Genomic DNA, 27,799 nt, shown 5'->3' on the forward strand with positions numbered 1-27,799 from the left:
TAAGGAAAGCGAGACGAGAAAAAGAAAGGTATATATACAAAGGCAAGCCAAGCCCCAAGCCCTTCGATGCTCAATCACTCCGAATCCCTGGAAAATCAGGGCCGAACGAGAAAAGGGTTCAAAAATAGACTCGCAAACACTCCTCGCTCCATTCCATGCATGCCACACATGAGCCCCCGCACCCTGACTCGGAAAAAAAAAAGCAAAACCGAACGAGAGTAAAAACAAAAGCCGAAACCTTACCCTAGTCAAGTCAAGTCAAGTTCGAATTGAAATTCTGAGACAGTGGCGAAACCGGGGAAGAAAAAAAGGGAAAAATGCCCAGCCTGGCGAAGTGGTGGTTCGAATGAGACGAGCCCGAGGGTAAACAAATCAAGTATCGATCGGAAAATGGATAATGGATATTGAACAGTAGGCAAACAGGTAGAATCAATGCGCTTTCCAGACACCGAGCAAGCATTTCGGAGAATCGGATCTCGTCTCGTATCTATAAAGTGTTCTAGACGGTATTTGTTGGAGGGGGTAGTCGATAGGGATGTAAAGTGGGAAATAAAAGGAAAGTTCTGTGTCTCATGCTCGTTTTCAAATTTGTTGGTCAAGGGTGAATTGCGGTAGAGTGCGACAATCGCAAAATAGGATGAAAGTTTTTGTTTTTTGTTTTTTTTTTTTACAAAAAACACTCAATCCTTGTCGATCTTGCCGTTCGATTCGCCAAGGTGGATCTCTTCATAATTGGGACCGAATTTGTTCCGAACTGTTGCACAGGAAACAATATGGTTAGCTAATCAGGTCATCGGACTCATAAATCCGAAACCGCGATGAGCGGCTCGGGCCTATTTTTGTACGCGGGATGGTACAGCGGATAGTGAAACATACAGTGCTCGGCCTCTACTCGGAAGAACACCCACATCCACCGACGGGCTACTTCGAGGAACATCAGGATGAATAAACCGCATTCCGTCTCGGTGATCCATGATAGTCCTGGGAGGATGCGCCACAGCCAGGAGAATCGGAGGGCAAGGTCAGTGAAGATCACCAAGTGATACAAGCGATCGGAGTGGAAGCAGCGGTTGAAGCGTAGGCCGTAGGGGTGGCTCGAATCGCAGCGTTCGGAGGAGAAAAGGGTCAGGTCCCAATCCTTAACCACATCCCACCAGAAGGAGTAGCTGGAATTAACGAAGGAGGCAATGAATCTGAGAGAGATGGAAGATTAGAGAGACTAGAACTATGCGAATCCAAAATGCGGGGAGGGGAGCAAATTCCTTACAGGAGGCGCATAATAGAGACCTCGCTGTAGCCATGGAAAGTCAGAGGGCTATAATTGCGGAGCCTGGCCGCCAGCCAAATCACGGGGAAGGCAGTGGCATATTTCAGGGCGTTGGCCAAATGCTGGTTTGCCTTGCTGGGAGCCCCTCGCCGTGAGGGTGCTCGACGAGCCCGGAAGTATTCGGTTAAGCATTGGCGCAGTCGGATGGCGCTCGGGACGGCCAGAATGATCGGCACGACGATTTCGTTTCCGCAAGCCCGGTTGGGCTTGTTGGTGGAGTGCCAACCATCGGTGAAGAACATGCAGAAGGACACGTATAGGTCGGCAAGTACGCGGGCATAGCTCGTCAGGGCATCTGCCAGCAGAATATCACCGAACTTGGCCTCTGCGTTCTCGGCCAGACCGCCAAAAATAACCCGCTTGAAAGTCAGGAGGAACCGTACGCGGCCTGATCGGGCGGCTCTATTGAACGGCCATATGAGAATGATGAGAAGGATGACGAAGACGGATTGCGGAATGAAATCGAAGTGTTCGACCAGCTTGAATTCACGGTGTGTGGCGATCCAGAAGGCGATCTGCCAGATGGCCAGGGGAATGGTGAAGATGGCGGCGAGGCGGTAGGCGGCGGTGTGATGTCGTGGATTCGTGGAGGAAGGATATCCGACCAGATCGTGAATTTTCTGTAGCAAGCCAGGCACAATCAGTTAGAAGGCAGTTCGAACAGATAATTTGGGGGATGTTGAATGTTGGGCAGGTAGTCGATTAGAGGGGTTGCGGATTGCGGATTGCGGGTACGCCACACTTACAATGTCGGTCCTTTCGAGATACTGCAAGATTATGGCCCAACCCCAGAAACCTGGCAAGCAAAGAGGTTAGCAGTTGACCCAATCCCTGTTCCAGATCGCGAAATCCACGTACCGGCCACCATAAGGGCAGCTACCCGGATGGGGAATGGGAAGGTCCGCCCAAAGCCATCCAACTGAGCATGTTGATCAGGCCCCATTATTCCATGGATGAAAGGGAGAAGGGATCAGGGTTGTAGGAAGGGTTGTTCTTGTAAAAAGTAAAATCCCCGTGGGGTCAACACTCGAAAAAAAAAGAAAAAGAATGACTAGGGGTGAGGAAGCAAGAAGTGGAATAGGAATAGATTGGATTGGGATTGAAACGTTAGACTGCCGCGTCCGCTTTCGGGTTATTAAGCACGCAGGCCAGTCCGCAGGCAGAGTCCACCGCAGTCCAGGCAGTCCACTGGGCAGCCCAGGGCAATCCACAAGTCCACTGGGTAGTACGGAGTAGGCAAGTCGGGGGCCACTGGGCCACTGCGGACGCAACACTCGACTCAAACGCGACTAGTCTGGGCCTTCGCTGGAGCCGGTGGAGATGATTTCTCTGCACCAGAGCGGTCGCCAGACCATGCGCGCGCAAAGATCCGCAGCGATCGACAGTCAGGGGCGCATCCAGGTCTTCCAAGGGGAGTCGCTAAACCCACAATGGCATCATGGTGATCCCTGCACCCACTCCTGTACGTCTTTTCACTGGTTGAGAGTCTTCGCCTGTGTTTGCCGAAATAGCATCAATTTCGAAAGGTACATGCACAAGATGTATGAGATGTACAAGATGTACGAGATAAAGTCGAGTACTGAATATGAGGTACAGAAAATGTATTTTATACAATATACAAGAGACAGTAGTCTTTCTTCATGACAAGGAAGGTGGTGGTGGTGGTGGCTGGTTGGTGGCTGCCGGGTGCGGCCGATTAGGTAATAGTCACGTGGGTACTGTGACTTTGTCAGGTGACCTGGACACTCAACTGCCTCGGCTGTCGCGGTGGGCAGTCCGGGGATCGGCCATCTCCATCTTGTCTCCGGGGAAGCTTCACTTCCACTCTCCTTGTTGGTGTGTTATGTACGGAGTCGCTGGGAAGGCACTGATCACCAGTGTGACATACATCCAGTCAATCTCTTCTTGACCACTCACACACTCACTCACCCTCCCACCTCACCCACCATGGCCGACGACGACCCCCATCTCTCCCTCTCCACACCCAACACCGACTCCCTCGGCTCGTCAACCTCCCACTTCTACCCCTTCGCAACTTCCCCAGATATCATCCGCTCTCATGAGAAAGATGCTTTCTGTACAGGTGGTCTCGTCCAACAAGCCCAATCAATCGTGCGCGCCCTCCGCGGAGCCCGCTACGCCCACGCCCACTCCAACTCCATCAAACACATAACCGAACTCATCTACTTCTCCCTGACAACCGCGATTGGCAACCGCACCCTAGGCGAAGAATACTGCGATCTAGTCCAACTAGAAGATGACACCCTTCGCCTACCAGCCATAACCCGACGAGTCGGCTACATCCTCAGCACGATCCTAGTTCCATGGACCTTACAACGAGCCCTGCCATCCTTCCGCCAACGCGTCCGCGCCAAACTCGAACGCAGCATCGCAAAGCAGCAATTCCGCGCCGCACAACAAGCAACTCTCCTCAATAAACCAACCCTCTCCACACCCGATGCTCCCAAATCCGCATCAGCGTCATCCGGCCGCCGCTTCTTCACAAAGCTACGCCTCCAGCAATATATTCTCGAACACCTGGACTCACTCACATCCGTGTCCCCGATCTACGCCCTTAGCATAATCACCTTTTACTTCACAGGTAGTTACTACCACCTAGCAAAACGCATCTGGCGCCTGCGCTACGTCTTCACGAAGAAAATTGACGCAAACGAGCAACGCGTCGGCTACGAAGTTCTCGGCGTCCTAATGGTCCTTCAAATTGCCGTTCAGGGGTTCCTGCATGTCCGCAAGATCAGTGCTTCCGCCAATGAGGATGACTCTTCCCTCGCTGCAGGTGACGGGGATCGTTCTGGGGCCGGCGGTGGTCTGATTACTTCCATCCAGCACCCGTCCGCGGTCCCGTTGCTACCTGCTTCGGCCGCCAGATATGATCTGGAAGAAGAGCCTGGTGCGGTATCGTGGATTCCGGAGGGTCAGCAACGGAAGTGTACGCTTTGCTTAGAGGTCTTTAAGGATCCGAGCGTTACGACTTGTGGACATGTTTTCTGCTGGACTTGTGTGAGGGATTGGGTGAGGGAGAAGCCTGAGTGTCCGCTTTGTCGGCAGGAAGTTCTTTTGGCTAAGGTTTTGCCGTTGAGGGGGTAGGATAAGAGACAGTGCATGTGTTGTGCACAATGCTTTTTCTTACGGAAATATTTTGCATGTTTGTATATACTTGACTAGATCACATGAATTTATACCCAGTGACGCTATACTCCAAGGCTACTAGTATTAGTATTACTACCGAAAATAATCGAAATTTCGAACATATTCAGGCCCGGGGCTACCACTACCTACCTAGTAATACCCTACTAGTACTCGGAAGTTCCAAAGAGCCGAGATTACCTAGGTAGTGTTCCAAGGTTTTGATCCTGGCCCTGGCCCTGGCCCCAGTTTCTAGTAGTACGCTTGTACTAGTTAGCGGCGGAGACATGCACAATCTATGATACCTATTTCGATTTGTCTCAACGCTGAAACCCAGGTATGCATTGCCCAATGTGAGGTTCTCTCAGGGAACAATATCTGTCTTCAGCCTGAGCAGTGTCACAATACGGCCGCCCACCTGGGCATACTTGTGATGTTTACTGTGGTCGAGTTCCACGTACCTAGGTAGAACATTGAACGAAAGGAATCATATAGAGATCCAGCTGGGTGGCTACTAGTTTTCCACGGCGACTTCCGGGGTTAAGTAGTATCTTCAAGTTTCATGTTCTTAAGCTCACGGTCTCGGGTCGATTGAGAAATATACAGCAATCCATCTTTATACACAATCACTCAAGTGCCCACCTGGGCAGGTGAAAGACTCCAATGTGTAAACATTAACATCAAACAAGAGGAAGATGAGATGAGATGCGATGCCCGGTTCTATGTAAACCAATAGATGCAAAAAAATGGCAAAAGAGGGCTTTCAAAATGCTGAATGAAGACAAGGACCGAGAAAGTCACGGAAACGAGATCAAGGATGCCGATTTACATCGACATCAGATGTCTTATCGAAAAGAGATTCCTTCTCTTCATCACTCGTTACTTTCTCTCGAGGAAGAAGAATAGGTAAATTGAGTTCCGCATGCGCGGGGCGAGGCGGCATAGGATCCATAGCCACCCTCTTCTCTTCCATGGTGTTGAAAAGACAAATGCAAGCGTAAGGGTCGGTTGCGGCGTCTATAGGAAAAGCATCTATTCAGCATTGCTCTGTGAAAATGGAAGTAGGGGAGAAAGGGGAACAATAAATCTTACACTGGACTTGGCGGTAATTCAACGGACGAGCCCAATCGCCACAACGCACATCCTCACTCTTCTCAAGGGGCAATCCGAAATGCTCCTCCATCTGCTCACTGAGATTGACCATTCGCTTATTGACCAACTTGGGATCCGTGTGACCATGCTTAACAAGCTTGAACAAATGACTAAGCTCCAATATAGAGCGGGTGTCGATGCCGAGGAATTTGCGGAGACGCGTTGCGTCTGCTTTAATTGAGACGCCGACCTTTGTGACTTCTTCCGACTCGAGGAGACGCTTCAGCGAAGGCGCGACGAAGTCGTCTAGTGTACGAGCTGGCTTGAAAAGAGCGATTTGGAATAGACCGATGCGCTCTTCGTTTGCGATTTGGATCATGGAGAGGTTGTTTTGGATAGTATCGGAAGCACTTGCCTGTGCTTTCCACTCCATGTCAAAGCCGATGACTTTGCTGTTGAAGAATAGCTGGGCAACTTCTTCTGTGCTTTCGAGGGACCGGCAGTAGTGAACTATAGGCCTTTGACCATTTGGTCCCCGCTGTGAACTGTGGCTCCAGAACCGGGGTGGTGTCAGTCCGCTGGGTAGAGCTGCATCCCCCGCCAATGGGGAGACGGTCCCGGTGGTCGGAAGACTGAGATCGGATGACTGTTCAATTGCAGCTTCAAGCTGGCTGCAGTCTTTGGTCCTACCCAAGGTTGTCGCGAGAGTGCTGTATTTTCGTTTGGAGGAATTTTGTTGGAAAAAACCAAAAGAGTTGAAAAAAGACGAGACACGACTAGGGGCCTTTGCTGAATGATCGCTCTTCGGAGAAGGTATCTCTGGATCGTTCTTCGAATCTGGATGCTGCCCCACGATTTCGTCCACGCTTTTGGAGACTTCTTTTCGCTCACTATCTCGGCTTGCACGAGATGACTTGCGCTTCTCTTTCTTTATTTGCTTGCCACCACGAGTGTGTATTTCGGCGCGAGAAGCAAGTTGCCCAATGGTCATATTTTCGGAATCTTTGAGTGACATTTTCCGGATTTCCCGTAGCTTCTTTGCTGCGTTAGGATCTTTGGCTGGCGTTGCCTGTTTCTTGGACGGCTTCTTCGCTGCAGCAGTATCTTCACTTGTCTTTTTATCAACGGGCCACGGCTTCTTTTCTGCAGCAGAGGCCTTTTGTTGGTTTTTGGTGGGCAAGTTGGGGCGAATTCTTCCTCTGCGTTGGACAGGAACGAAGCCCAAATTCATAGTCTCGGCACGCCTATCAAGGGCTTGCTGCCTTTCCTTGTCCCCGAGAATCTGCAGCCACCTTGTCCAAACAGCGCCATTACTAACGGGACCATTGGACACCAGAAGGGCCCTAAGAGGGATCCAGGAGTAATGGATCGATGAGGTAAGCTTTCGAGTCCAGTCCTCAAAAAGCGGGAGGTTTTCGCTCAGCGGACGCGGCACCACGAACAAACCACGCCCTTGGATCTCATTCTGCCGATTGTTGTCGAAAAATTCTTTCTCTAATCCAATGCGAACCCAGTTGATGAATCTATATTCCTCAAGCTCCGCGATTAGATCAATTCGACTTTTTCGAACACGTGCGACGAATCCGTACAAGGCGACCTTGTGAATTTCATGCCTGTCTGGTTCGATATTAGACCACAATGGTCCTACCTGGCCAGTGAAAGTACCCAGAAGATAACGAGCCTCGTTATACAGAATATCATAATGCTTCAACTGGAGGAAGAAAGGTGCCATGATATCGAGCTGCCGCCAATGCAAGTCGAGTTCTGGCGACTGGGCGGAGATTCCGGGTTTCCATTTACGCATGAACATCATTCGAATACGACTTGCGTGTAGAAGAGGGCGCTTCTCAAGCTTTCGCTTTGCGGGAAGATACTTTTTATCGTCGAATAGCATGGCTTCAATTGGTTCAAAATCCACAGGTGGTAACTCGGCCGGCGATTTGGTTATATTCCATGGCTCTGCCGCCCTGAGAGGATCAAGCCTCTTCTGGCGACTGAACCAGGCATGGCGATAAAAGTGCCCCGTATAACTAAACTCCTGCAAATCATCTCCGAACTTATCCCAATATCGTTTGAATTTCGACCCTAAGAGACGGCAGTCGTGTCTGATTTCAAGCAGACCTTCCTTAACGGTTTTATGCTTTTCTTTCAAGAGGTCGTAGCTGAGTCTAAGACCTGTGGAGTAATCAAGAAGTCCATCAATCCTGTGCCGCGCAATGTCTCGGGGCCGAATAAACTCCTGGTAGAGCTGGTTTCGCAAATCTTGCGTAACACGCTGCGAGTGCATAACCAGCAGGGTGCTTGCCATGAGCCGTAACTTTGTGACATCAAGGATAGCTTGTGATACATCCTTGGTCAGACCTGGCACCTGGCGGAACGCAACCCTGCAATATTGGTCTTCCAGACTCCGGCAAATCGCACTGCTCTGCAGTACTTGATCCTCGATCTGGACGACCAGCGCCGAAATAACTTCGTGGTACTCCGTCTGAAACTGCATGTTGATCGCCGCGCAGTGCAGTATGTGATCCTCAAGATGGGCCCATTTCAATTGCAGAAAGTCACGACTCAGCTGAGGCAGATTGAGCGAGAACGCCACGCTCGCCTTCTTGTCAATTGCTCGCAATTCAGCCGGGTTGAAAGGTTTTGGAGGCGGAGGAAGAGGCGCCTCATTTCTTCGAGACCTGATAAGCTGTGCTAGTTCAGCTTTGACCGGCATGGGCCTCTTCAGCGGCCGTTTTCCAGTTCCTCCATAGCGTGGGGTGGGGGTGGGACGAGCAGGCGGCTCCTCTTCCTCGTCCTCTTCCTCAAGCTTGATTCGAGAGCAGCGTGTATTCGAGAAAGGGCGTACGATTCGTGCGTTATTTATTCGTCGACCTAGTCTTTCTCCTGTACGGGCGGTTCTTAGGGAGGAAGGTGCTGCATAGAGAGTGGAGTATTGAGCGCTGTGAAAGCCATGGATGTCAATAAACTAGCATTGAAAATGATCCTCAGGTGTGGAGCACAAACGTCGAGCCGAAGGCATTTACCGTGGCAGGGTTATTGCAGCGACGATTGCAGGGACTGTAGTGAGCTGGGCAGGCCGAGGGCGCACGCCTCAGACTCGCCGGAAGGCTCCCCCAGTTCCGCATGCTGCGGAGCAAGCATAGTGGGTTTGCAGGCGAAAGAAACTCGGTTGGTCAAGACACATAAAATGTGTTGGACCAATTCAATCGCGCGAACAGTTCAATTCACCGACAACATGTACTTCTCGAGGAACTGTGAGCTGTGAAGAAGTGCAACTTGAAGGTGCGGCGACAAGCAGTCAGGCAGCGCAGAGGCGACACCATACCTTTTTAGGACTAGTGTTTGGTACCACGTGATGCAAAGAGATCGCAGCTCCCCGACGGCCGATTTTTGTATATACATCCCCTTCTTTGCACGCCGTATCAATTCATTGCTGGAACAAGTCGCTGGAGAATCTCGTCAGGTCACGCAGATCTCACTGAATACCAACAATCATGGCCTCCCAGCTGCTCCCTCTGGGTGAGTGTTCAACTGCCCCGCCATCCGCGAGACCCCCCCGCTAACCCTTCAATAGAGCTTATCGACAAGTGTGTCGGCTCCCGGATTTGGGTTGTGATGAAGGGCGACAAGGGTAGGTGCTAATTAATTAGTTGATAGAGGTGGACTGAGAAGCTAACATGACTTACAGAGTTCTCCGGTACCCTGCTCGGGTTTGATGACTACGTCAGTGAGTATCCCTTCCTTTCTATGAAACAAGTTGATGGAAGAGTATGCTAACAAAAGTCGCAGACATGGTCCTGGAAGATGTTACTGAATTGTATGTACCCTGCGTGGTGTGATTCGCGAAGTGACACCTGGCTGTCATATTCGCGTGTATCACCCCAGTGAGAGACCTTCTCGACATATCATGGCGACTAACTCGGTTTTAGCGACTACACTGGCGCCCAGATCAAGCTGCCCAAGCTTCTGCTGAATGGAAACAACATCTGCATGGTATGGTTTACCTCTAGCTACCTTTGGGTGCTCTACTGACCCTTTCCAGTTGATTCCCGGTGGAGAAGGCCCTACTGCCGGCGCATAAGCGAGCTTGCTTTTTCAACATAACGAAAAGAACTTTGTGTGTTAATGATACCGAATGCAATGACATGAAAACATCAATAGAATTAATTGGTTCAACCAAACACCTCATGATCTTGTTCCTTTTCCAACCCTTAACGATGAAGACGCGCCAGTTTCTGGAACTATTCCAGCTCACCCCCTTTACTGTATTATTTCCAAGATCGCCAAGGAAAGGGTATATTCCTGAGGCGTTAATGTCTTAGACTTCTACGAAGACTTCCCGCCAAACGCGCCTCGGGAGTACTGCGTCGATATCACACCAGCTCTAGAGGTCCTTGGCGCGCCGTCACACAAAACACCTAATCTCCCCCCCAATCACAAATCCAGCGCCACTCAAAGCCCCAATGCACACTGTAAGCCATCAATCACCGCCACCCAAAGCTAGATGCTTCGGCTAGCTTAGCAGCGGATATAGACGGACATCCAGGAACCCCTGTTGTGCACCCCGGGCGTGATAACCGGCTATTCAGCTAATATCCTTGACACTGCTACGATTAAACCACGCGTAATCTTGGAATTGAAGGCTCCACAATCACGGGCTTTGTATTCAGATGGAGGGGGCGTGGCTAAAGTGTGGGGTCTGGATGCGTAGAATGAGGGCCGAATAAATCGTTTCTTGGGATGGGTAGCCCCGGTTTCCCCAGACTGAAGGGAATACAGGACGAAGTGCCCCACGGTCGAGTTCTCCTAAATGAAATCATGGTGGATCGCATATGCATGTCTGAACGTTCTCCGTACCCCAACACCTCCCTTCTTAGATGAACGTGCGTGAACTAGCTGCGGCAACTAGTTAGCCACCTCCCAGTCCGGGGTGAAGATCACAACCATGTTGGAAGACAGTCTGGGGTAGACCGAACCGGGCCGGTTTATGGGGTAAGTTGAAAGACAGACAGAGCAAGGTTCTGCTCGGGATTTTAGCCAAAGTTTGATGCATGTATGCATCTTTGAAACGAGCGGAGTCCATGTAGAGTTCAGGATTCATGATTCAAGTCTCATATGATATAGATTACCTAATAACTAATCCAGTAGGAAATATTACAGGAAGTAGGAGTAGCAATGTCAATTGTTTCTAAACAGAAGTGTGTGAACAATACTCTTGGATTATTAAATCCGAAATAAGACAAGGAGAGAGAGAAAAAGGAAGCATGTGGCCCTGCCGAATTCTGTGGGGACTCAGTTGGACCCCTTGAGGGATCCGATTCTAACAGTGTGGCAGCATCTCACACTCCAACAACAACATTGGGCGTTAATTCGCGCAAAATAGCCTGACAAAAAGACCGAGTCATCATTCGCATCATTCGTCAAGCTGTGCCGTGCGAATTGGTCTACCCCAGAAACCCGGGCGAGAGTGTGGAAACTGTTACCTAACAACTTGCATCTCCCCGCATTTTGTAGTGAGAGCTAAAGTCACACCTTCGGCGAGTGGGACAACTCTAAAGCGACCGGGGATTTCGCTTATCCAGCGCTGAAAATGTACTCAGGTCATCCTGTGTTTTGCGATTCACTTGGCGAGTGGCGATTAGGCAGAAAGCATTGCATGACCCATAGAGTCCTGAATCAGGTGCAGTTCCGGTGGTTGGCTACTACTCCGTACAAAGTAGAGAGATAGACCCGTACCCACTTATTCTTCACTTCAGCAGGGTCTACTCGTATTAATTAGAGGATGATATGTTCGATAAAAACACAGAATACCGTGAGGGAAAAGGGGCAGAAGAAATCATAAGATTAAGTACTATCTGTCTTATGACTGTAGGATATCTCCGCCTCCGAACATCCCAGTGAATACAAACATCCACGATCGCATCGCATCACCACCATCAAATCAAATCCAAGACACCAAATAATAGACAGCCCAGCTGCAACACCCCGACCGGCCTTGGCTCCCCTACAAAGGCAATGCTCGCCCGAGGAGCACGCGCACTGCCAACCCAGCCCGATGCTACCGTGGCTATCTGTCCAGCGCATGTAGCCAGTGACAACGCCAGTTGAGCGCCATCAAAAGGGGTGGCTGCCGTGGCTGAAAGTCAAGCATCGCGCGCAAAGTCTCGAGTATCGGGCGCAGTCGCAGGAATCGCTGCATCGAGCCTGGGCTGAGGAGCTGATTCCAGAACCCCTTGCGATCCTGCGATCATGCCTGGGGTTCTCTACGATAGAGTCGGGCGTTTGGGACCTAGATTCTGTCTGAACAGGATCAGCGCCTGGCTAGAGGCTTCGATAACGATGCTGCGCCTGCGCTCAGGGTCGATCTGACCACTGGCAATTCCCTTCCCCCATATTGTGGCCAGACCCAGTCTATATCGAGTTACTCCCAACTGCAAAGGCAGGTAAATATGCTTCTAGAAGGATTTGGTCGTACGATCTACAACGCACCGTTTGAGATCAGAAACTTTTCAGATCTTCCCTTGCAGTTCGCTACAATTCTCCCCATCCAGGAGAGCAAACAGTCCGGGCGAAGCTAAGCGAAGCAAAGCAAAGAAACTTGGCAGCTGCCGAGACACGAGAACAAAACACTCAATTTACCAAACCTGATCTTGACGAGTTCTTGGTGATCCGAGAAAAGTGTGCCCAGACATCTGGGCGCTGGGCGAGGACACGAGAATTCTAATGCAGTATCCAAAGCTGGGTCATCGAATGATCGTGACCGAGGCGCCGCCATGCCGCGTGATACCTATGGGACGACGACGCATACGCCGGGGAATACTCGACCACCCCATGGTTTAGCATTGGTTCTCCCGTGCTTCCATGCATATCAGTGGCAGAGTGAGCGACGGGCGGGACGAATCACGGGTGTTGGCGGATAACTCACTGTGACCATCGCGCTGGCGACTTGCCTCGGCCAGTGGTTTGCACTGACACGACTTGGCGATGGTGACCCCCAGTGGCCCCGACCAAGTCTATGTATCCAAGATCCTGAAAAACGGAGACCGGAAGATTCCGTTATATTAGCGCTTAAGAACTAGTAGGTAGTTACTCGCTAAGAGGATGAAGGTGTTTTGTCCGGGGTATACACATGCGTGCCACGCCCGATTCCGATCCAGCCTCGTATGTAGCCATGTCGCGTCTTTTACCACCTTCCACACAGGGATCTGGAGATTGCACACATGCGTGGCCACATCCCATGGCGCCCAGCAGGGACGGATCCCCGTCGGGAAGCCTTCCCATAGGTAAGGGGGCGGTTGCTGGCTGAAAAGAAGTGCTTATCCCGTCCGGCCGCCACCATCCATGATTCGACTGATTAAACGGGTGGGTGAGATGCAGCAAGCTTGCTGGGTTGGAACTCCCTCGAGATGATTGGGCCCCGACTAGACCCCAACCTGGACCGCCCCAGCAAAAAAGGAAAACGAGAATTCTATTGTATGGATCCCTCCCCCCCGAGATGAGATGGCAGGGCCGTGACCCACCTCCCTTGGACCTTTGACCTTATCAGCCTACCTATGGTAACAAACCAATGATTGGGCCAAGATCGCCTATCGCTGAAAGTGCGGAGAGGCGGCCGCATGGGGACTAGTGGGGGGCACGATCCCTGCCGTTCTGGTGTTTCTAATTGGGATGTGGCGGTGGAAGGAAGCAGGGTAGATATGGAGAAGGAAAGGGAGGGAGAAAAGACAGAGATAGAAACCCCGATAGAACTAAGGGCCGAAGCAGACGCAGGGTCGTACCAGGGGTTGAGGTTGAGGTATCGGAGGTCAACCCATGTGCTAGTCTTGAACCACGGCGAGGCAAAAAGTAAGCTGGGATCAAACCGTAGCGTAGCGTATCGGCCACACCGGGGTTAGGATCGTCCCGTTCTGACATTCCATCTAAATCACGCGAGTGATAAGTGTGGGTGGCGGAGAGACGCACTAGTGCGAACAAACTCCGAAACAGTGAACATGCTGCTGCTCTGGTGGATTCGGTTCCACTGTGGGCATTTCTTATCGAGTTGAATAGATATCATCCCATACAATGACAGACGGCAATGATATTCTTCGCGAATAGTTTCGAAATACTTGATGCAAGACGGAGGTTCTCAATAGCTATTTCCACAATTTAGGATGATATAGAGAAGACTAGGGTCTACAATACACTCCGTAGATGTACTGGAACTCTGAAAGCAGCTTAATTCCCCCCAAAAACTCTCATCAGCGCCAAGGGCATCATTGGATCACTCGATGCCCGCCAACTTTAGCCTCGACCATCTGTTGTACCCAAGCGCGATATCAGTGCCACCCATTGGCCCGATCAACCTGCCAGAGACTCGACCGCGAGAAATACCTCTTGAGAATCCCTGGCCTCGTTTCTGCCCGTATTTAAATCAACTTGCCTCCCCCAATTTCCTCACTTTCCTTTCCTCTGGTAGCCTCGGTTCTCCCCCCTCCCCCCTTCCCTCTCCCTCCGATCACTCCGCCCCTTTTCACTTTAGTCTTCAGAGTAGTGACTTCAGGCGCTGCTTCTTAAGGTAAACCTTTTAGGATTTGCCTCTAGAGTCCTATTTCTGGTGAAAATTCGCCCCCTCTTTTCCTCCCGATAAATCCACACCACCCTCTCCCTCTGGTTTTAACAATCTTTCATCATGGATGAGAAGAAGTTCGAAGAGAGTACGGTCCAGACATCGTCTCCAGACCAACTACCTGCATATGGAGACACTCATACTACGAAGGCCAGTTTAGGCCAGCGATTCATTGACAGCTTCAAGCGCGACCCTAATGCCAACGTTACGGGCGGCCATTCCGAGGGTGCTGATGGATCTGGATTTGATATCGAGGGTGCTGCTGCCAACACGGCCGCGTCGCCTCTGCAGCGTCGGCTGAAGGGTCGTCATTTGCAGATGATTGCCATTGGTGGTTCAATTGGTATGTTCCCATACTCTATAGTATATGGGTATCTTGCCTCGGCAGATCTAACATACCACAGGTACTGGTCTCTTCGTCGGTTCCGGCTCTGTCCTGGCAACTGGTGGTCCCGCGTCTCTCATCATTGCTTACTGCCTCATTGGTGTTATGTTATACTGCACTGTTCACGCTCTGGGTGAAATGGCGGTTCTTTTCCCTGTTGCTGGTTCGTTCTCTCACTACTCGACTCGTTTCGTGGATCCCGCCTGGGGTTTCGCCATGGGCTGGAACTATGCGCTTCAGTGGTTGGTTGTTTTGCCTTTGGAAATCGTCGCCGCGTCCATTACGATAGATTACTGGAGTCCCGGCATCTCGAATGCGGCCTGGGTTGCAATTTTCTGGGTGTTGATCGTCTCTATCAACATGTTCGGTGTTCGTGGATATGGTGAAGCCGAGTTTGTCTTCTCTATTATCAAGGTTGTTGCTGTTGTGGGATTCATGTACGTTTCCTCTCGTTCTCTTCTCACACTCTCCTGGGAAGAAGCCATGTTCTGGCAAATCTTCCATCACCGTAAGACCTTGCTAACCTGTTTCTTTTCTTCTTTCTAGTATCCTCGGTATCATCCTCAACTGCGGTGGTGGCCCCGAGGGCGGATATATTGGAGGAAAGTACTGGAAGGACCCCGGCGCGTTCAACAATGGCTTCAAGGGTCTTTGCAGTGTGTTCGTCAATGCTGCCTTCGCCTTTGCTGGAACTGAACTGGTCGGTCTGGCCGCTGCCGAGACTGCCAACCCCCGCAAGTCTCTCCCCACTGCCATTAAGCAGGTTTTCTGGCGTATTGCTCTCTTCTACGTTGTCTGCCTGACCCTTGTTGGTCTCCTGGTTCCATACACCAACGAGAAGCTGCTTTCGGGTAGTTCCTCAGCCGATGCTAAGGCTTCCCCCTTCGTCATTGCTATCGAGAATGCCGGAATCAAGGGTCTTCCTTCGGTCATGAACGTCGTTATCATGATTGCTGTGCTCTCTGTTGGTAACTCATCCGTTTATGGTTCCTCCCGTACTCTGGCTGCGTTGGCCGAACAGGGCCAAGCTCCTCGCTTCCTCGCTTATATCGACCGCAAGGGTCGTCCCATCTTTGCTATTATTACCGCCTCCCTCATTGGTCTGCTCTGCTTCTTGGCTGCATCTGATAAGCAGACTGATGCTTTCAACTGGATGATGGCTATCTCAGGTCTATCCTCCATCTTCACCTGGGGCTCGATCTGCCTCTGCCACATCCGATTCCGTCGTGCCTGGAAGCTGCAGGGCCACACTCTGAACGAACTGGCTTTCCGCTCCCAGCCTGGTGTCATTGGCTCTTGGATTGGCTTCGGCTTCAACTGCCTGGTCCTCATCGCCCAGTTCTGGGTCGGATTCGCACCTGTCGGCTACGCCGAGAAGACTGCGGGTGAGCGTGTAGAGAACTTCTTCATGTCGTACCTGGCCGCGCCCATTGTTGTTCTCTTCTACATCCCGTACAAGTTTATTTACAAGACCAAGTTCGTGCGATCTCGAGATGTCGATTTGACAACAGGTCGTCGTGACATGGATGTTCAGCACTTGATTGAGCAGGAGCATGCCGAGCAAGCAGCCTGGCCAATGTGGAAGAAATTCTACAAGCTTTTCTGCTAGACGGACTTTATTTGTGGTGTTGGCCGGGAGCTTCTGTGAAGACTTGTGGTCTTTCATGTAATACTTTCCTATTTATTTAGTATTTTTGCCCATCTTCCATCTTCGATGTCTTATGACCTTTTCGATGACAGATACCATAATCAAGAACACATGATCTTTATATGCAATATTTTTCAAATTCTTCAGTCGTATTCGCAGTTTCTTCTTGCTCCAGGGCTCTTTCGCACTGTTATACACTTCTGGAATGTACGTGCGACCCACGACTTTGCCGATCCTTGGAGCCTCCAGACTTGGCGTGCTCACATCTGGGGCTGTGTAATCTAGTTACTTACGCTGGTTGGTACCATAGTCATTTGGCCCCGGAACTCCTGAGACACGAGCTTCTGCAGATGCAGAGAGCTGTCCTGTTCCTGTTGGATCGGTCGATATCAAGATGCAATCCAGTGAAGCTAGACAACCCAAATAGTTGTACCAACTTCAATCAAGCATCCTGTACTCCGTACACCCTTTTTAGCTTCTGTACCCAACGGCCAGGATTTTCCAAAGCCAAAAATAGCCGGGTGGCTAGTGTTGTGGAGCCAACAAGGCTGTTGTACGTAGTAAATTAGTATACGTGCGTACCTGTAACGCCAGAACGTAATATTACAAGCCACCTGACGAACTGCATGGGAATTCATCAACATCATCACCGTGACTCCTGTTGAATCGCTTCCCCTCCCCCCTTTTCCAGACATCCTCTTTTGTTCTGCCATTGCTGGGTGGCTTCGCATTGTTTTCTTTTGACGTGCGGCCCCCTTCTCTTCGTTCACACACACTCTCTTTCTCGTTTGTTTCAACGCCACCTCTGGCGCTTACCGTGCCGCGCGACTCGCATTCCCCAGTCCACCGACCCCGGGTTACTCGAATTACTCGATTGATTTATCGCGCATTCAAAGGACATCCCCCAGTCACATCGCTCCCACCTCCTTCGTTGCCAGTCCGTTGGTTTTCAGCCTTGTGCGAAGATCCCCCCGTCCGGAGAAGACTCAATTTCAGCCCCGACAAAGCTGAACTTTCGGTTCCACCCCGAGTTCGCCTTTTCCTCTTTGCGCCCTCTCGATCTCGTCTCCAATTCCTCCATCTCCGACCGATACGAATATTCAGCTCCGGCTTCGCAATCATCGCTAGGGTACTTCACCTCATTGTTGCTACTCTTTGAATCTCCGTGGTGTTCCCCGTCGGCGTTGGCTCGGTAATAATGCCTGGCTTCGCGGACTCCTTCTGGACCCCCGATTATGCCACTGGCCTCGGGGTTCTGTATGGGAAGTTGCAACAGGGAGTTACGGAAAACAGGCAGATATTGACCATTGCGTCTCTGCGCGCAGATGCGGAGGAGCAATATGGTCTCCGCATGGGTGATATCGCGCCAAGTGTCGATCGCATGACTGCGACGGGCTTTGGCAAAGATGACGGAGCCAGTGTGAGAAAGGTATGTGACACTCGCACGTCCACAAATCAATATTTTTGTTTTTTTGGGAGGTTTTCTCTCGGCATGGACAAGAACTAACCTCTGCATGGCTGAACTAGGCATACGAAGGTATCCGAACCGAGATGGTCGAGGCCTCCCGCAACCACCAGAAAATCGCCAGTAACATTCGGGAACTTGTCGTGGCACCCTTTCGCCGATGGAGCGACGGCCACGACTTCCGTGTTCAGACCTCGCATGATACCCTCCAGGCACGGATTAAGGAACACTCGAAGCAAGTGGAGGTGGTGAAGAAGTTGCGGAGCCACTACTTTAACAAATGCCGTGTGGTCGAGGACCTCGAAGAGGAGAACAAACTTGCGTTCCAGGACCCCGAATCCAGCCCGAAGGTCAAACCTACACCGAAGATTGTGCTGCCTGCCGAGGAAGAGCCCGAGGAGGAAGAAGAACCCGTTGAGTTGGGAGATCGGGTCTATCCGCCAGAGGAGATCAAGGGACTCTTGCTCCACATGCTTAACAACATCAAGTTGGGCGAGTCAAAGGTGCCTATCATTGGCACGTATCAGAACACATCCACTGGTGCGGATATCGTCGAGTATCTCCAGAATCATATGGGTGCCACCAACCTCGCCCAGGCGGAGCATCTTGGGCAGGAACTGGTCGACAACGGCTTCCTTCGCTTGATCGGTAATATGGGCAACACATTCGCCAACAGCTCGAAAATGAACTACCAATGGCGCCCTAGGGTGTTCGAGATTACTGGTATCCCTGAAAAGAAGCGGCCCTTGATGCGCGTCACATCGGTGGCTTCTAGCGAGGACGGAAGTGGAAGCGATTCGCCTATCGCATCTGTCTCCGAAATGATTGCTGGCTGGAACCCATTGAATAACCCATATCCGAACGAGACACCCTCCGAGAAGCTGCGGAGCGAGGCTGGTGAGGCTGATGAGCGTTATAAGGGAGCTATCCGCCGACTGGATCAAATCCGGTGCCGCTTGGAGGAGGACGTTATTGATAACTTGCGCTTCATGGAGCAGTGTGAACTTGATCGTCTCAAGGCTATCAAGGCTGTTGTGCTCGACTTCTCTGGCGCCATCAGCAATGTCATTCCCAACCTTCAGAGTACCGTCGATAACATGATGCTGTATCAAGAAACGATTCAGCCCCTAGGAGATTTGCGTTATCTTCTGGAGAACTATCGCACCGGTGGCTTTGTCCCTCGTGTACAGGCGTATGAAAACTACTACGGCTCTGTCGAAGGTATGCTCCCCGTATCGCATAGTTGAGGACCAAGGCTGACTTTCTTAGAACAAAACTTCGGTGTCGATCTTGAGGCCAGAGCTCGGGTTGACCGTAAACGTGTCCCCATTCTGGTGACTACGATTTTGACTTATCTTGATAATCGTGAGTTCTAGCTTTTTAGAATTTTCACAATGCGCTGTGAAACTAAACGTTCTTAGAATATCCCGAACTCGAGGGTGATGACGCTCGGCGTGGAATCTGGCTTCATGATTCCTCGTTGACTACGATCCACCAGCTGCGTTCTGCCCTGAACAACAGCAAAGTGGATTACCGCGAAATCCTGCCGAAATTTGAGATACCCATCGTTGCTAGCGTTTTGAAATTGTACCTCCTTGAATTGCCAGGTACGTTACCCCCTCCTAAAAGCTCATAGTAGCCTGGATCACACGACTGACAACTTCAGACTCTCTTGTTTCTTCTCAAGTCTACGAAATCGTCAAGACCATCTATTCCACCACAGCTCACGAGACCACGGAAGAGGGACGGATCAAGGTCCTGCAAAGCACGCTTGGACAACTCCGTCTCGTTAACATCGCCACGCTTGATGCCATCATGACCCACTTCACACGCCTGCTTGACCTGACTTCAGCCGACGAGCAGTATACTACCTCCCTCGCTCAAAATCTCTCCGCCTGCGTCCTTCGTCCTCGCTTCGACAGTAGCCTGACCATGGACGAGCGCCACGCCTATCGACTGATTCGCGATTTGTTTGCCCACAAAGATGTCATTTTCGGTGAGCTGAAGCGCCAGTCAAGTGCACTGGGTATCTCCACATCCAGCCGCCCTCGTGCCATCAGCACCGATGAGAGCAACCGCCGTGCAGCAATGGAAGCCCGTCAACGAGCCATTGCCAGCAAGAGCCGAGCCACAAGTCCCGCTCCTCGCCAACGACACCGCCGTGACCGATCCAGCGGCGCCTCTGAATCTACCCGCTTCCCAATCAATGTTACAAGCCCACAAGAGCGTCGCACCCCAATCGCCCCAGTCCGTACTAGCCTCGACGTGCCCAACGAACCCCCCTCTTCTGCCGAGCACCCCACCGTCAATACACAGTCGGAGGAAGTCGAGTTCGCAACCGCCATGAACGGTACCGGCCTGGTCGACTCTCCTAGTGAAGTCCTCGAGAGTAATGCCTCCTCTGGCTCTATCAGCCCTCCCTTGCCAGAGACAGCCTCCGACGGCTCGCCAACACCAACCCCCACGCCCGCCCCAACATCCTCTGAATTCGAAAAGCGCAGCTCCGTCCCCCGCTCCAGCGCTCGCTATGCCCGTAAGCCCGGCCTGGGCAGTCTCTCCAATTTCCCTACCACAGCTACCGCCGGAACGGATAGCAACCGGAGTAGCATTGTCGAGGAACCCAAGGGCGTGACTCTGGAGGATAAGCCCATGGACGATTAAACCGGGGCTCCTTTCTTTTGGAGCTATCAGCTTTTTTTGGTTAGTTGACTGACTGGATGGATGTCTATTTCTATGAGGAGATTGAGCTTTCTTTTTACTTGATTTTGTGAATTTGGATTGCGCGTACGGACGGGTCTTTGTATAGATCCAATTTTTCGGCCCGGTTCTTGCTTTATGGCTTGATTCGATTCGGCTGGGACCCGGACATACGTATCATTAGGGGCTCGCGCATACATATCATAACATACCCTGCCTTTGCCTGTTTTGTTTTGTTTTGTTCGTTGATTGTAGCTATGTATGTATATGTTATTTCTCTGCATCAGATTATGTGGACAAGCAGCTTCACGACTTTCTGCCTCATTTGCCTCCAGGTAGTAACGTAAATCCGTCTTGGTCAAAGTGTATGATCCGGAGCTGGCAGCTGTCGCTCCCTTTGTTGAAGCTACTCCGTTTCTATGGATTTTTGATCTTAACAATTCAGTGTGAGAGGGAGGGAGAGCAAATGTTCAAAGCAGAAATAAGCGGAGGAGAGGAGGAGAGGAGAGTGGTGTACACAACAGCTGTTTCCAAATTTATAGGGAAACAGTGGACGGGACATTGGTCAAGAATGTCAAACAAGTCTCCCTGGGTAATAAGCCTCCGGATGGTCTAATGGTATTGGCCTTGTTCATTCGGGGGAAAGAGTGAGGAGGCTTTGAAGAGGGCGCACAGGGACCGATGCGTGCCTACCTTGTCTTTTTGCTTTTTTTTCAGGTTGAAGGTCGAAACCGGGACAAGGCATTCATTTCTGGTTTGTTTTCTCTCCTTCCCTTTTTTTCTTGTTTGTTGTTGCCTCCTACCTAGTCCATCGTGCCTTCCAAATCTAATGTGTTTACATATCTGTTTGCTGTCCCCACACCGCCATCCTTTCTGCCGGTTAAAGTGGGGCTACCGTTTCGCCATGGTCCAGGTCCCAGGTCCATGGATCGCCACAGCCTGATCGCCTTTAAGCTAGGTTCTATAATTAAGGTGAATTGTCTCATTGAACTCTTTCTACCGGAGTGGTAACTTAAAAAGCAGGATGGCACCCCTAGTTAGGTCACATCTAGTGGATGACTAGCCGAAATATAGCTTTAAGTTGTAATTTACAATAAAGATGATGCTTGCTAAACTATATAATCACAGCAAAAAAAAGGAGTAGATTATAGTACTACATTGTGGGAAACATCGCCATGCTGATGCCATGCCTCTATCAATCTCACAGCATCTTCTTTGGAAATCGGTTTCGGATCAACAAACACATCATACAACCCCTCATGAGATCGTTTTATCTCATCCGCCCTATATCGAACTTGCGTGAAAAGATCGGAAACATCGAGAGTACCCCGTTGCTGAGAAACCGAAGTATCCAGCAACATGTGAAGGAAGACACCCAGTGCAGCATCATACTTCGTCGTGGTTTCAATGGAAGTAAAAAACGACTCCATGCGTCTCAACTGCTCCAGGTAATCCGAAGACGAGGGCAGAAGATACGTTCCATCCAATTTTTGTATAGATGAGGAGACAGAGACTCGGTTCGGTGACACGACTAGAGACGGCTCATCTGAGTCTTTGTTTACCGAGCTCGACGACGACGAAGGAGGTCTCTCGGAGACAATTTCCTCGAGTTTCGCATTCGCTTCATCGAATCCAATCTGTGCGTGAAGTTTGATATGTTGCTCGGTAAAATGGTAAAGCAGCCGTCTCCAGACAAATATCTCAATTTGGTACGGCTCAACGTGCTCTAGAAGTTCGGCAACGTGGACGATGGCTACAAATCCATCGATCGGGTACATCAAAAACGACGACTCTATCAGGACCGCGCTTTTGGGCGAAAATATTAATCCGACGGCTTTTTGTAGAGACATTGTCTCGTCCATGGTGTAGGACATTGGCGTGCCGGCCGGAGTGAGGCCCGCGGCGATAGCTATTCCAGGTAGCTCGGTCAAGGCTCGAGCGCACCACTCGAGACTTTGAATGAGATCGTATGAATTTGGTTCGTCATTTGCGATTATATCTTCGATTGTTGAATAGAGCGAGGAAAGGAAGACGAGTAGGACAATCCGTTCATGGAAACGATTTCCGAAGGCTCTGAGTAGAGTGTTGGTCCATTGTTGTCGATTTACATTTTCGGCCAGTGAGACCAATGGTAATGCAGCGTCAATACGCTCGCCATTTGGTAGCTCTTTTTCTTGAATCAAGAGCCACGCGCAGGCATCGCAGGATGTCAGTGGTAGAATGATGTCTGTCTCCGGGTAGTTTCCAAGGACCATCGGGTATTTATGTTTGGCGTGACTGTGCTTTTTTTGGGAAGTTGGGGGTTTCCTCGTCTCCTCGGTACTTCTGCAGTAGGAGTGTCTGGATGACATCTTCTTGTCCGCATACGTAGCAAGTACTGTAATTTGCTTCTCTCAGGTAAGAGCTGCCGTGGAATTGTCTTCTGCCTTTGAATTCATGAAGAAACAGAAGATCTTGCGCTGCTGATGATATCTGTGCTCTGCTCCTCGACATATAGGGAACATGTCTCTGATTATTTGGACTATGCAAAGGACTCATCCTCTGGTCTCTAGCATGCCCTACTGGAGGGGACGTCATGGGCATCAGCATTGCAGGAGAACTCGTCCCACATTCCTTGTATGTATTCATGGTGGTAATCACATCGTCAAAAACCCGATACATTTTTGTCGACAGATCTGATTCTGAGTTGAGTTGTTTTTCAAATGCGTGCCAGTTCTTGGCATGTTGGTCATGAAGGTTGAATTTCAGACCATTTATAGAGTCAGATGATGTTCGGATATTCTGCCACATGAGCTCGGGTTGATCTGCGACGATACTTTTGCGAACTGCATGTTCCAGGATGGATAAGAGGTAAAATCTCGCTTGTCCGCCCGAATCCTCACGTCGCAGAAACATGAGGCTTTGGGATTCTCTCGCAGTGCGAGCATTGGAGATCCACGATTTTACCTCTGTGTCTCTTCCCCGAGTTTTCGCGGCCAGAATGATAACATCCAGAGCCGTGTAGTCGGAAAGTAAGTCCATTTTATCCGCATCTGACATATTATTGTTGTAAATGCTGTTCATGTCGAATTTCCGTCCATCCGGAAGTAGCACTGAGTCTTGGGATAGTTTGGTGGCAGCTGGTACCCTGACCCGTGCCAGATCTTTATAGTCAATTCTGACCAAGTCAGTCCATCGCGTCCACTCCCCAAAAGCTGCAAATCGTTTGTCTTTTGGCAGTAGCGTCGCGAAGCAACCTTTTGCCTGGAAAACATAAACCTTTTCACTTCTTACGTCGTGGAAAAGGAATATGCAATGCGGAGCGACGGCGAAAACAGAGATGCCCACGGAAACATTGCATGAAAATGGAGAATGAGTAGCAGACCCGAAAAGGACAATGACACAGGCTGTGCCGTGCACACCAGCTCCCGGAAGCGCGTTGGCAAAACTGTGAACATGGGGCTCATCGATCATTCCATCCGTCATGAGGAACCAAAGATCCGAGTTCTGAAGTTGGGATCTACACGCCTGATCTTCCAACAATACCGCAGGATTAGTTCCACCCCTTGATCGAAGATCTTGAATTCGATTCAGTTTGACAGGGGAGAAGGCGCAGTGAGACCAGGGCAGTATAGATGAGTTCGCTTCGAGACCTTGTCCGGTCAGAGTGGAGCAAACTGCCCGGATAGCTTGTTTTTCTTGATGGAGAATATTCCCACTTGTACTGCCTGAAACATCCACTGCAAATGTCAGTGGTATTTCCTGCAGTGTTGGTGATGTATCTTTTTCGCTGGCTGGAATGGCAATCGGGGCTGACGGTTTGGCTGGGACGGGTAACAGAGTCTTGCGGCTCCGTGAAGATGAACTTGAGGGTCGATTAAGAGTAGACCCAGATAGGCCTCTGATGGCAAGTTCGACAGGGAGCTCTGTGGAGCTCCGTGGAGGCGTTTCATCGCCTTCCGACCCGGATGGTGTGAAGTGGGATAATGGAGATGGTTCGAGAAGGTTTCTTGATCGATCGCCGCGAATTCCTACAAACAAGTATCCAGATGATTAGTTAGACTTCAGATTGCGAAAGAAAATTGGAGGGTCATCATTACTGTCTCGTAAGCCTCTCAGAATATTGTTGCTTTGGGCGCTTTTTCGTGGAATGGGGTTGTTAGGTGTTATTGGGAATTTCGGGGTCTCCATTTTGAAATATTTTACAGAAAACAGAGTTTAAGATAATGCAAAGAGTGTTGTGATGAGTACAGTTCTCGGTCTGGATTATGATATAGAAATATGAAAAACAGGCAGGGTGTTCACCAACCCCAGCTTCAAGCCCACCTCCCCCTCATCATGCAAACACAGCCGGAGCGCCACACATTTTCAATTGGCTGATGATAATAGAAGTGTCACACGGAGCCATTTCTGGGGGAGTAGCTCGACGACAAATAGCGCCAGGGAGGTACTGGAGGCGCAGCATTGCCCGGGCTCGCAGTTGGCGTTTTGTCTATGCGAAAGATTGAAAAGGGATAACCGTGGTGAAATGCTGTGACGGACTGGCTTGTGTCTGCCTGCGGCTCTTCCTCTTTCATGGGGTCTTGACTTATGTCATTGTGTCGGTTACCTGCTGATAGACTCGATTCCGGACTTTCGTCCAGCCACATTGAGGAATGTTGCTTCGCGTAGCGCGGCTTGATCCTGCTTTTTGGTGGATTGTACTGTGTCGCAATATGTGGATGCGATATATGAGGGACTTTCGCTTGCCCCCGGGAAGCCTCGTTGCCTACATCAGCGGTAATTTCCTGATGATCTTGGAAGTTGCTGGGATCTGATGAGGTGATAATCGGGATAGATTGTTCACTCCTGATGTTTTTGTCAATGGATGCGGCAGAAGTGTCCTTCAATGCATCGTTTGATGTCGCTGGAACTGTATCGCTCTGCTTTTCTCCATCCGATGGCAAAATCCATGAAGCATCCAGAGCCGAAGTCTGAGATTTTTCTTTACGTCGACGAAAACCAGGCATTTTGGGGGCGAGAATTTGCGAGAGTATTTTCGAAATACGAGGTGCAGATCTTGAGGGTTTTGTATAATGTAATGCCCAATGATAATCACAGGCTAAGATTGCTGCTTGTGGGAGCGGGGAAAAGGGCTGTCAGACCGAAGAGGCTGGCTGGCGTTCATGCATTGACCTTTCACGTTTCGATGCAGCTGATAACCAACTGGGTTACCCAGGTTCCCCTGGGGCTTTTGGTAAGAGCAATCATAGGTCCCCCCCCATGTCTCCTCTATGATCCGACCGGATTTTAGTATGGGCTTGAATTCCAATCATTCCAGATATGATGGATTCCATGTATCAAAATGGGCATGCTCCTGAGCTGTAAGTACTCTTTTATGCTGTCTGGGAACATTTCTCAATTAGATTCCCAGTGATCATCTAGATGGCAGCACAACAGGTTCTGCTTTTCTATTTCTTAGAAAGCAGCTATCCGATACAACATTTGTCAAGCGTGCAATTTATACCCCCAATTCACGAGTGATACAAGAACTAAACTCCCAAAGAGAAATCGAGTCTTGCGTGAGTGCTAGCATACTGAGATTATTTAGTGCCGAAATTGACCTTTAAGATAGAATAATACACATGCGAATAATTCAAGTGAATTCTTGTAGGGATCTCAAAATATCTATTCAGTCCAAGTTAGAGTTCATGAACTGACCAAAATAGCTTTATACACAAACACCTTGTCCACGATGGACAGGAACAACCACCGAAAGACGCGCACCAGCTCCGTATCTCCGCCCCATGCTTTCAAACACTGGTCGATAAATTGCAGATACCACTCAGTTTCGTCCTAGCCCTCTCACATCATTATCTTCCAAACGGCCGAGGATCACGAAAAATCCAAATCCAAAAGACGGAAGCATTTGACTTTTGGTACATCCTCCCAATCCGCGTCCAAGTTGGAGCCAGCAGCTCGAGCAGTACTACCAGTAGTTCCAAGGCTCCAGAAGAAGCACGAGATCCAACACAAATGAACCCATTTCACAAACTCGACCTACCCGACATAAAACTCAGCATCCACCGATCATGCATAGGAATATTTTCCCGCGTACTGCCAGGCTCAAAACGCATGACATTCGTCGCATTCGACTTCATGCACGGCCGCTGGACAAAAGTCGCGCTAGAGCCAAGCCAGCGAATCGACCAAGTAATGAACCTAAAAAAAAATGCACGAATGGGCTACGGCTTCGGCGCATTCAGTCATCTCGTTTACCTCACCAGCACGACGCGGTGGTGGACGCATGCATTGAACAGTGTGAACGAACAATTAGTCGAATACGAGGCCCGACTGCAGACTGAGCTAAGTGGCTCGCATATTACGCCGGAAACGGTTTTCGGCGGTATCAATCAGGCGCTGCATTCTATTGCGGCGCATTTACATCGTTATATTTCGGAGCTGAAGTCTTTGCAGGGGATTGTGACGGATTTGGCTACGCATTTTGATGCGCTTTGTGCGGATGATGATGAGGATTCGGGGTTTAATACACTCGAGCAGGCTTCTAGGGGGTTTAGTCAGGTTTCTTCGCAGGTTGAGGCTTTGCATGATTTTACGAGGGAGTTGGAGAAGAAGATTGAGAATAATCTTGCACTGGTTGGTTTTTTTTTTCTTCTTTCTTTCTTTGCATGAGGGCTTGTTTCGTGCCATCTAACTTGTATATTTTAGCTCTTCAATCGCATACAAATCAACAGTAATAGACGACTAGTCGCAAATGGACAGGATATGCAGGCTATCTTGAGTGCAATGCAGGAAGACACCATTGTCGGTCGTGAGATGGCCAAGGCCTCACATGAGCTTGCTCAAGAGATGAAACGGGATAGTGTAGCTATGCGAACTGTGCGTAGAAAGTGCTTTTATGATACATTTTTTTGACTAACGTGTGGCTTCTTTTTCAAGATCGCTGTCGTCACAATGTTTTTCCTCCCTGGGGCAACATTTGCTGTGAGTTTTAACCATTGAGCTTTGACTTCCAAGGTTTCCATTCCTTACAATGCAGGGAGAATCACCAAACATTGCTCATGTTATATACTCTAATTTAGGCTCTCTTTTCCATGCCGTTTTTCAGTACCAATGAATGGCTAGCGGAAACTTCCCGGTTCTGGGTTTGGATTGCTCTTACAGTGCCTTGTACAGCAGGGTGCTTTCTCTTTTACTACTCCGTGTCGCGTTCAAGAAGGAAAGAGAATGAAGCAATAGAGCTACAGACCCTTTCTAGTTCATGAATTGTATCTTGGGGAGAATTTTCAAATTGTAAATTAATCTGTCCTCTAAGATGTAACTTGAACTATACTACTCCGTCTTCTCAATGTCATATAGTAGTCGAATTGGTCACTCTATATGACACTTTCCAAGGTTCTCTCGCACGTCTCTTAGTAGGCCCTACCCGAATTGACAAGACTACTTAT

At 50.0% G+C, this 27,799-nt stretch overlaps 10 protein-coding genes across 10 annotated transcripts; 5 read left to right on the forward strand and 5 right to left on the reverse strand.

The window, feature by feature from the left end:
• Nucleotides 1–680: 680 nt before the first annotated feature.
• Nucleotides 681–2,270, reverse strand: N7481_009087 (EXS domain-containing protein; the record flags this gene model as incomplete). The annotated part of the gene is made up of 5 exons (XM_057268306.1): nt 681–754; nt 877–1,193; nt 1,268–1,947; nt 2,074–2,123; nt 2,186–2,270. 5 exons carry the CDS (start codon nt 2,268–2,270, stop codon nt 681–683), a joined length of 1,206 nt encoding a protein of 401 aa, XP_057118983.1.
• Nucleotides 2,271–3,274: 1,004 nt separating this feature from the next.
• Nucleotides 3,275–4,435, forward strand: pex10 (ubiquitin-protein ligase peroxin 10; the record flags this gene model as incomplete). The annotated part of the gene is made up of 1 exon (XM_057268307.1): nt 3,275–4,435. The coding sequence occupies one exon, from the start codon at nt 3,275–3,277 to the stop codon at nt 4,433–4,435; it is 1,161 nt and encodes a 386-aa protein (XP_057118984.1).
• Nucleotides 4,436–5,285: 850 nt separating this feature from the next.
• On the reverse strand, nt 5,286–8,710 carry N7481_009089 (3'-5' exonuclease; the record flags this gene model as incomplete). Its single annotated transcript, XM_057268308.1, has 3 exons — nt 5,286–5,491; nt 5,567–8,508; nt 8,658–8,710. The coding sequence occupies 3 exons, from the start codon at nt 8,708–8,710 to the stop codon at nt 5,286–5,288; spliced, it is 3,201 nt and encodes a 1,066-aa protein (XP_057118985.1).
• Nucleotides 8,711–9,063: 353 nt separating this feature from the next.
• On the forward strand, nt 9,064–9,650 carry N7481_009090 (RNA-binding protein LSM5; the record flags this gene model as incomplete). The annotated part of the gene is made up of 6 exons (XM_057268309.1): nt 9,064–9,088; nt 9,144–9,200; nt 9,258–9,296; nt 9,359–9,386; nt 9,499–9,562; nt 9,612–9,650. The coding sequence occupies 6 exons, from the start codon at nt 9,064–9,066 to the stop codon at nt 9,648–9,650; spliced, it is 252 nt and encodes an 83-aa protein (XP_057118986.1).
• A 4,590-nt stretch (nt 9,651–14,240) lies between these two features.
• N7481_009091 (amino acid permease GAP1) lies at nt 14,241–16,171 on the forward strand (the record flags this gene model as incomplete). Its single annotated transcript, XM_057268310.1, has 3 exons — nt 14,241–14,520; nt 14,582–14,999; nt 15,109–16,171. The coding sequence occupies 3 exons, from the start codon at nt 14,241–14,243 to the stop codon at nt 16,169–16,171; spliced, it is 1,761 nt and encodes a 586-aa protein (XP_057118987.1).
• Nucleotides 16,172–17,408: 1,237 nt separating this feature from the next.
• Nucleotides 17,409–20,336, forward strand: N7481_009092 (GTPase-activating protein RGD2; the record flags this gene model as incomplete). The annotated part of the gene is made up of 5 exons (XM_057268311.1): nt 17,409–17,639; nt 17,738–18,896; nt 18,945–19,040; nt 19,097–19,282; nt 19,342–20,336. 5 exons carry the CDS (start codon nt 17,409–17,411, stop codon nt 20,334–20,336), a joined length of 2,667 nt encoding a protein of 888 aa, XP_057118988.1.
• Nucleotides 20,337–21,517: 1,181 nt separating this feature from the next.
• On the reverse strand, nt 21,518–22,627 carry N7481_009093 (uncharacterized protein; the record flags this gene model as incomplete). The annotated part of the gene is made up of 1 exon (XM_057268312.1): nt 21,518–22,627. The coding sequence occupies one exon, from the start codon at nt 22,625–22,627 to the stop codon at nt 21,518–21,520; it is 1,110 nt and encodes a 369-aa protein (XP_057118989.1).
• A 7-nt stretch (nt 22,628–22,634) lies between these two features.
• N7481_009094 (uncharacterized protein) lies at nt 22,635–23,837 on the reverse strand (the record flags this gene model as incomplete). Its single annotated transcript, XM_057268313.1, has 1 exon — nt 22,635–23,837. The coding sequence occupies one exon, from the start codon at nt 23,835–23,837 to the stop codon at nt 22,635–22,637; it is 1,203 nt and encodes a 400-aa protein (XP_057118990.1).
• A 908-nt stretch (nt 23,838–24,745) lies between these two features.
• Nucleotides 24,746–25,360, reverse strand: N7481_009095 (uncharacterized protein; the record flags this gene model as incomplete). The annotated part of the gene is made up of 1 exon (XM_057268314.1): nt 24,746–25,360. The coding sequence occupies one exon, from the start codon at nt 25,358–25,360 to the stop codon at nt 24,746–24,748; it is 615 nt and encodes a 204-aa protein (XP_057118991.1).
• A 313-nt stretch (nt 25,361–25,673) lies between these two features.
• On the forward strand, nt 25,674–27,353 carry N7481_009096 (uncharacterized protein; the record flags this gene model as incomplete). Its single annotated transcript, XM_057268315.1, has 4 exons — nt 25,674–25,714; nt 26,060–26,987; nt 27,060–27,230; nt 27,291–27,353. 4 exons carry the CDS (start codon nt 25,674–25,676, stop codon nt 27,351–27,353), a joined length of 1,203 nt encoding a protein of 400 aa, XP_057118992.1.
• Between the last annotated feature and the right edge of the window lie 446 nt (nt 27,354–27,799).

Source organism: Penicillium waksmanii (assembly GCF_028829765.1).
Source record: "Penicillium waksmanii strain IBT 27052 chromosome Unknown utg000008l:1.0-5622682.0:1.0-5626561.0, whole genome shotgun sequence".
In the NCBI taxonomy this organism is placed as follows: Eukaryota; Fungi; Ascomycota; class Eurotiomycetes; order Eurotiales; family Aspergillaceae; genus Penicillium; species Penicillium waksmanii.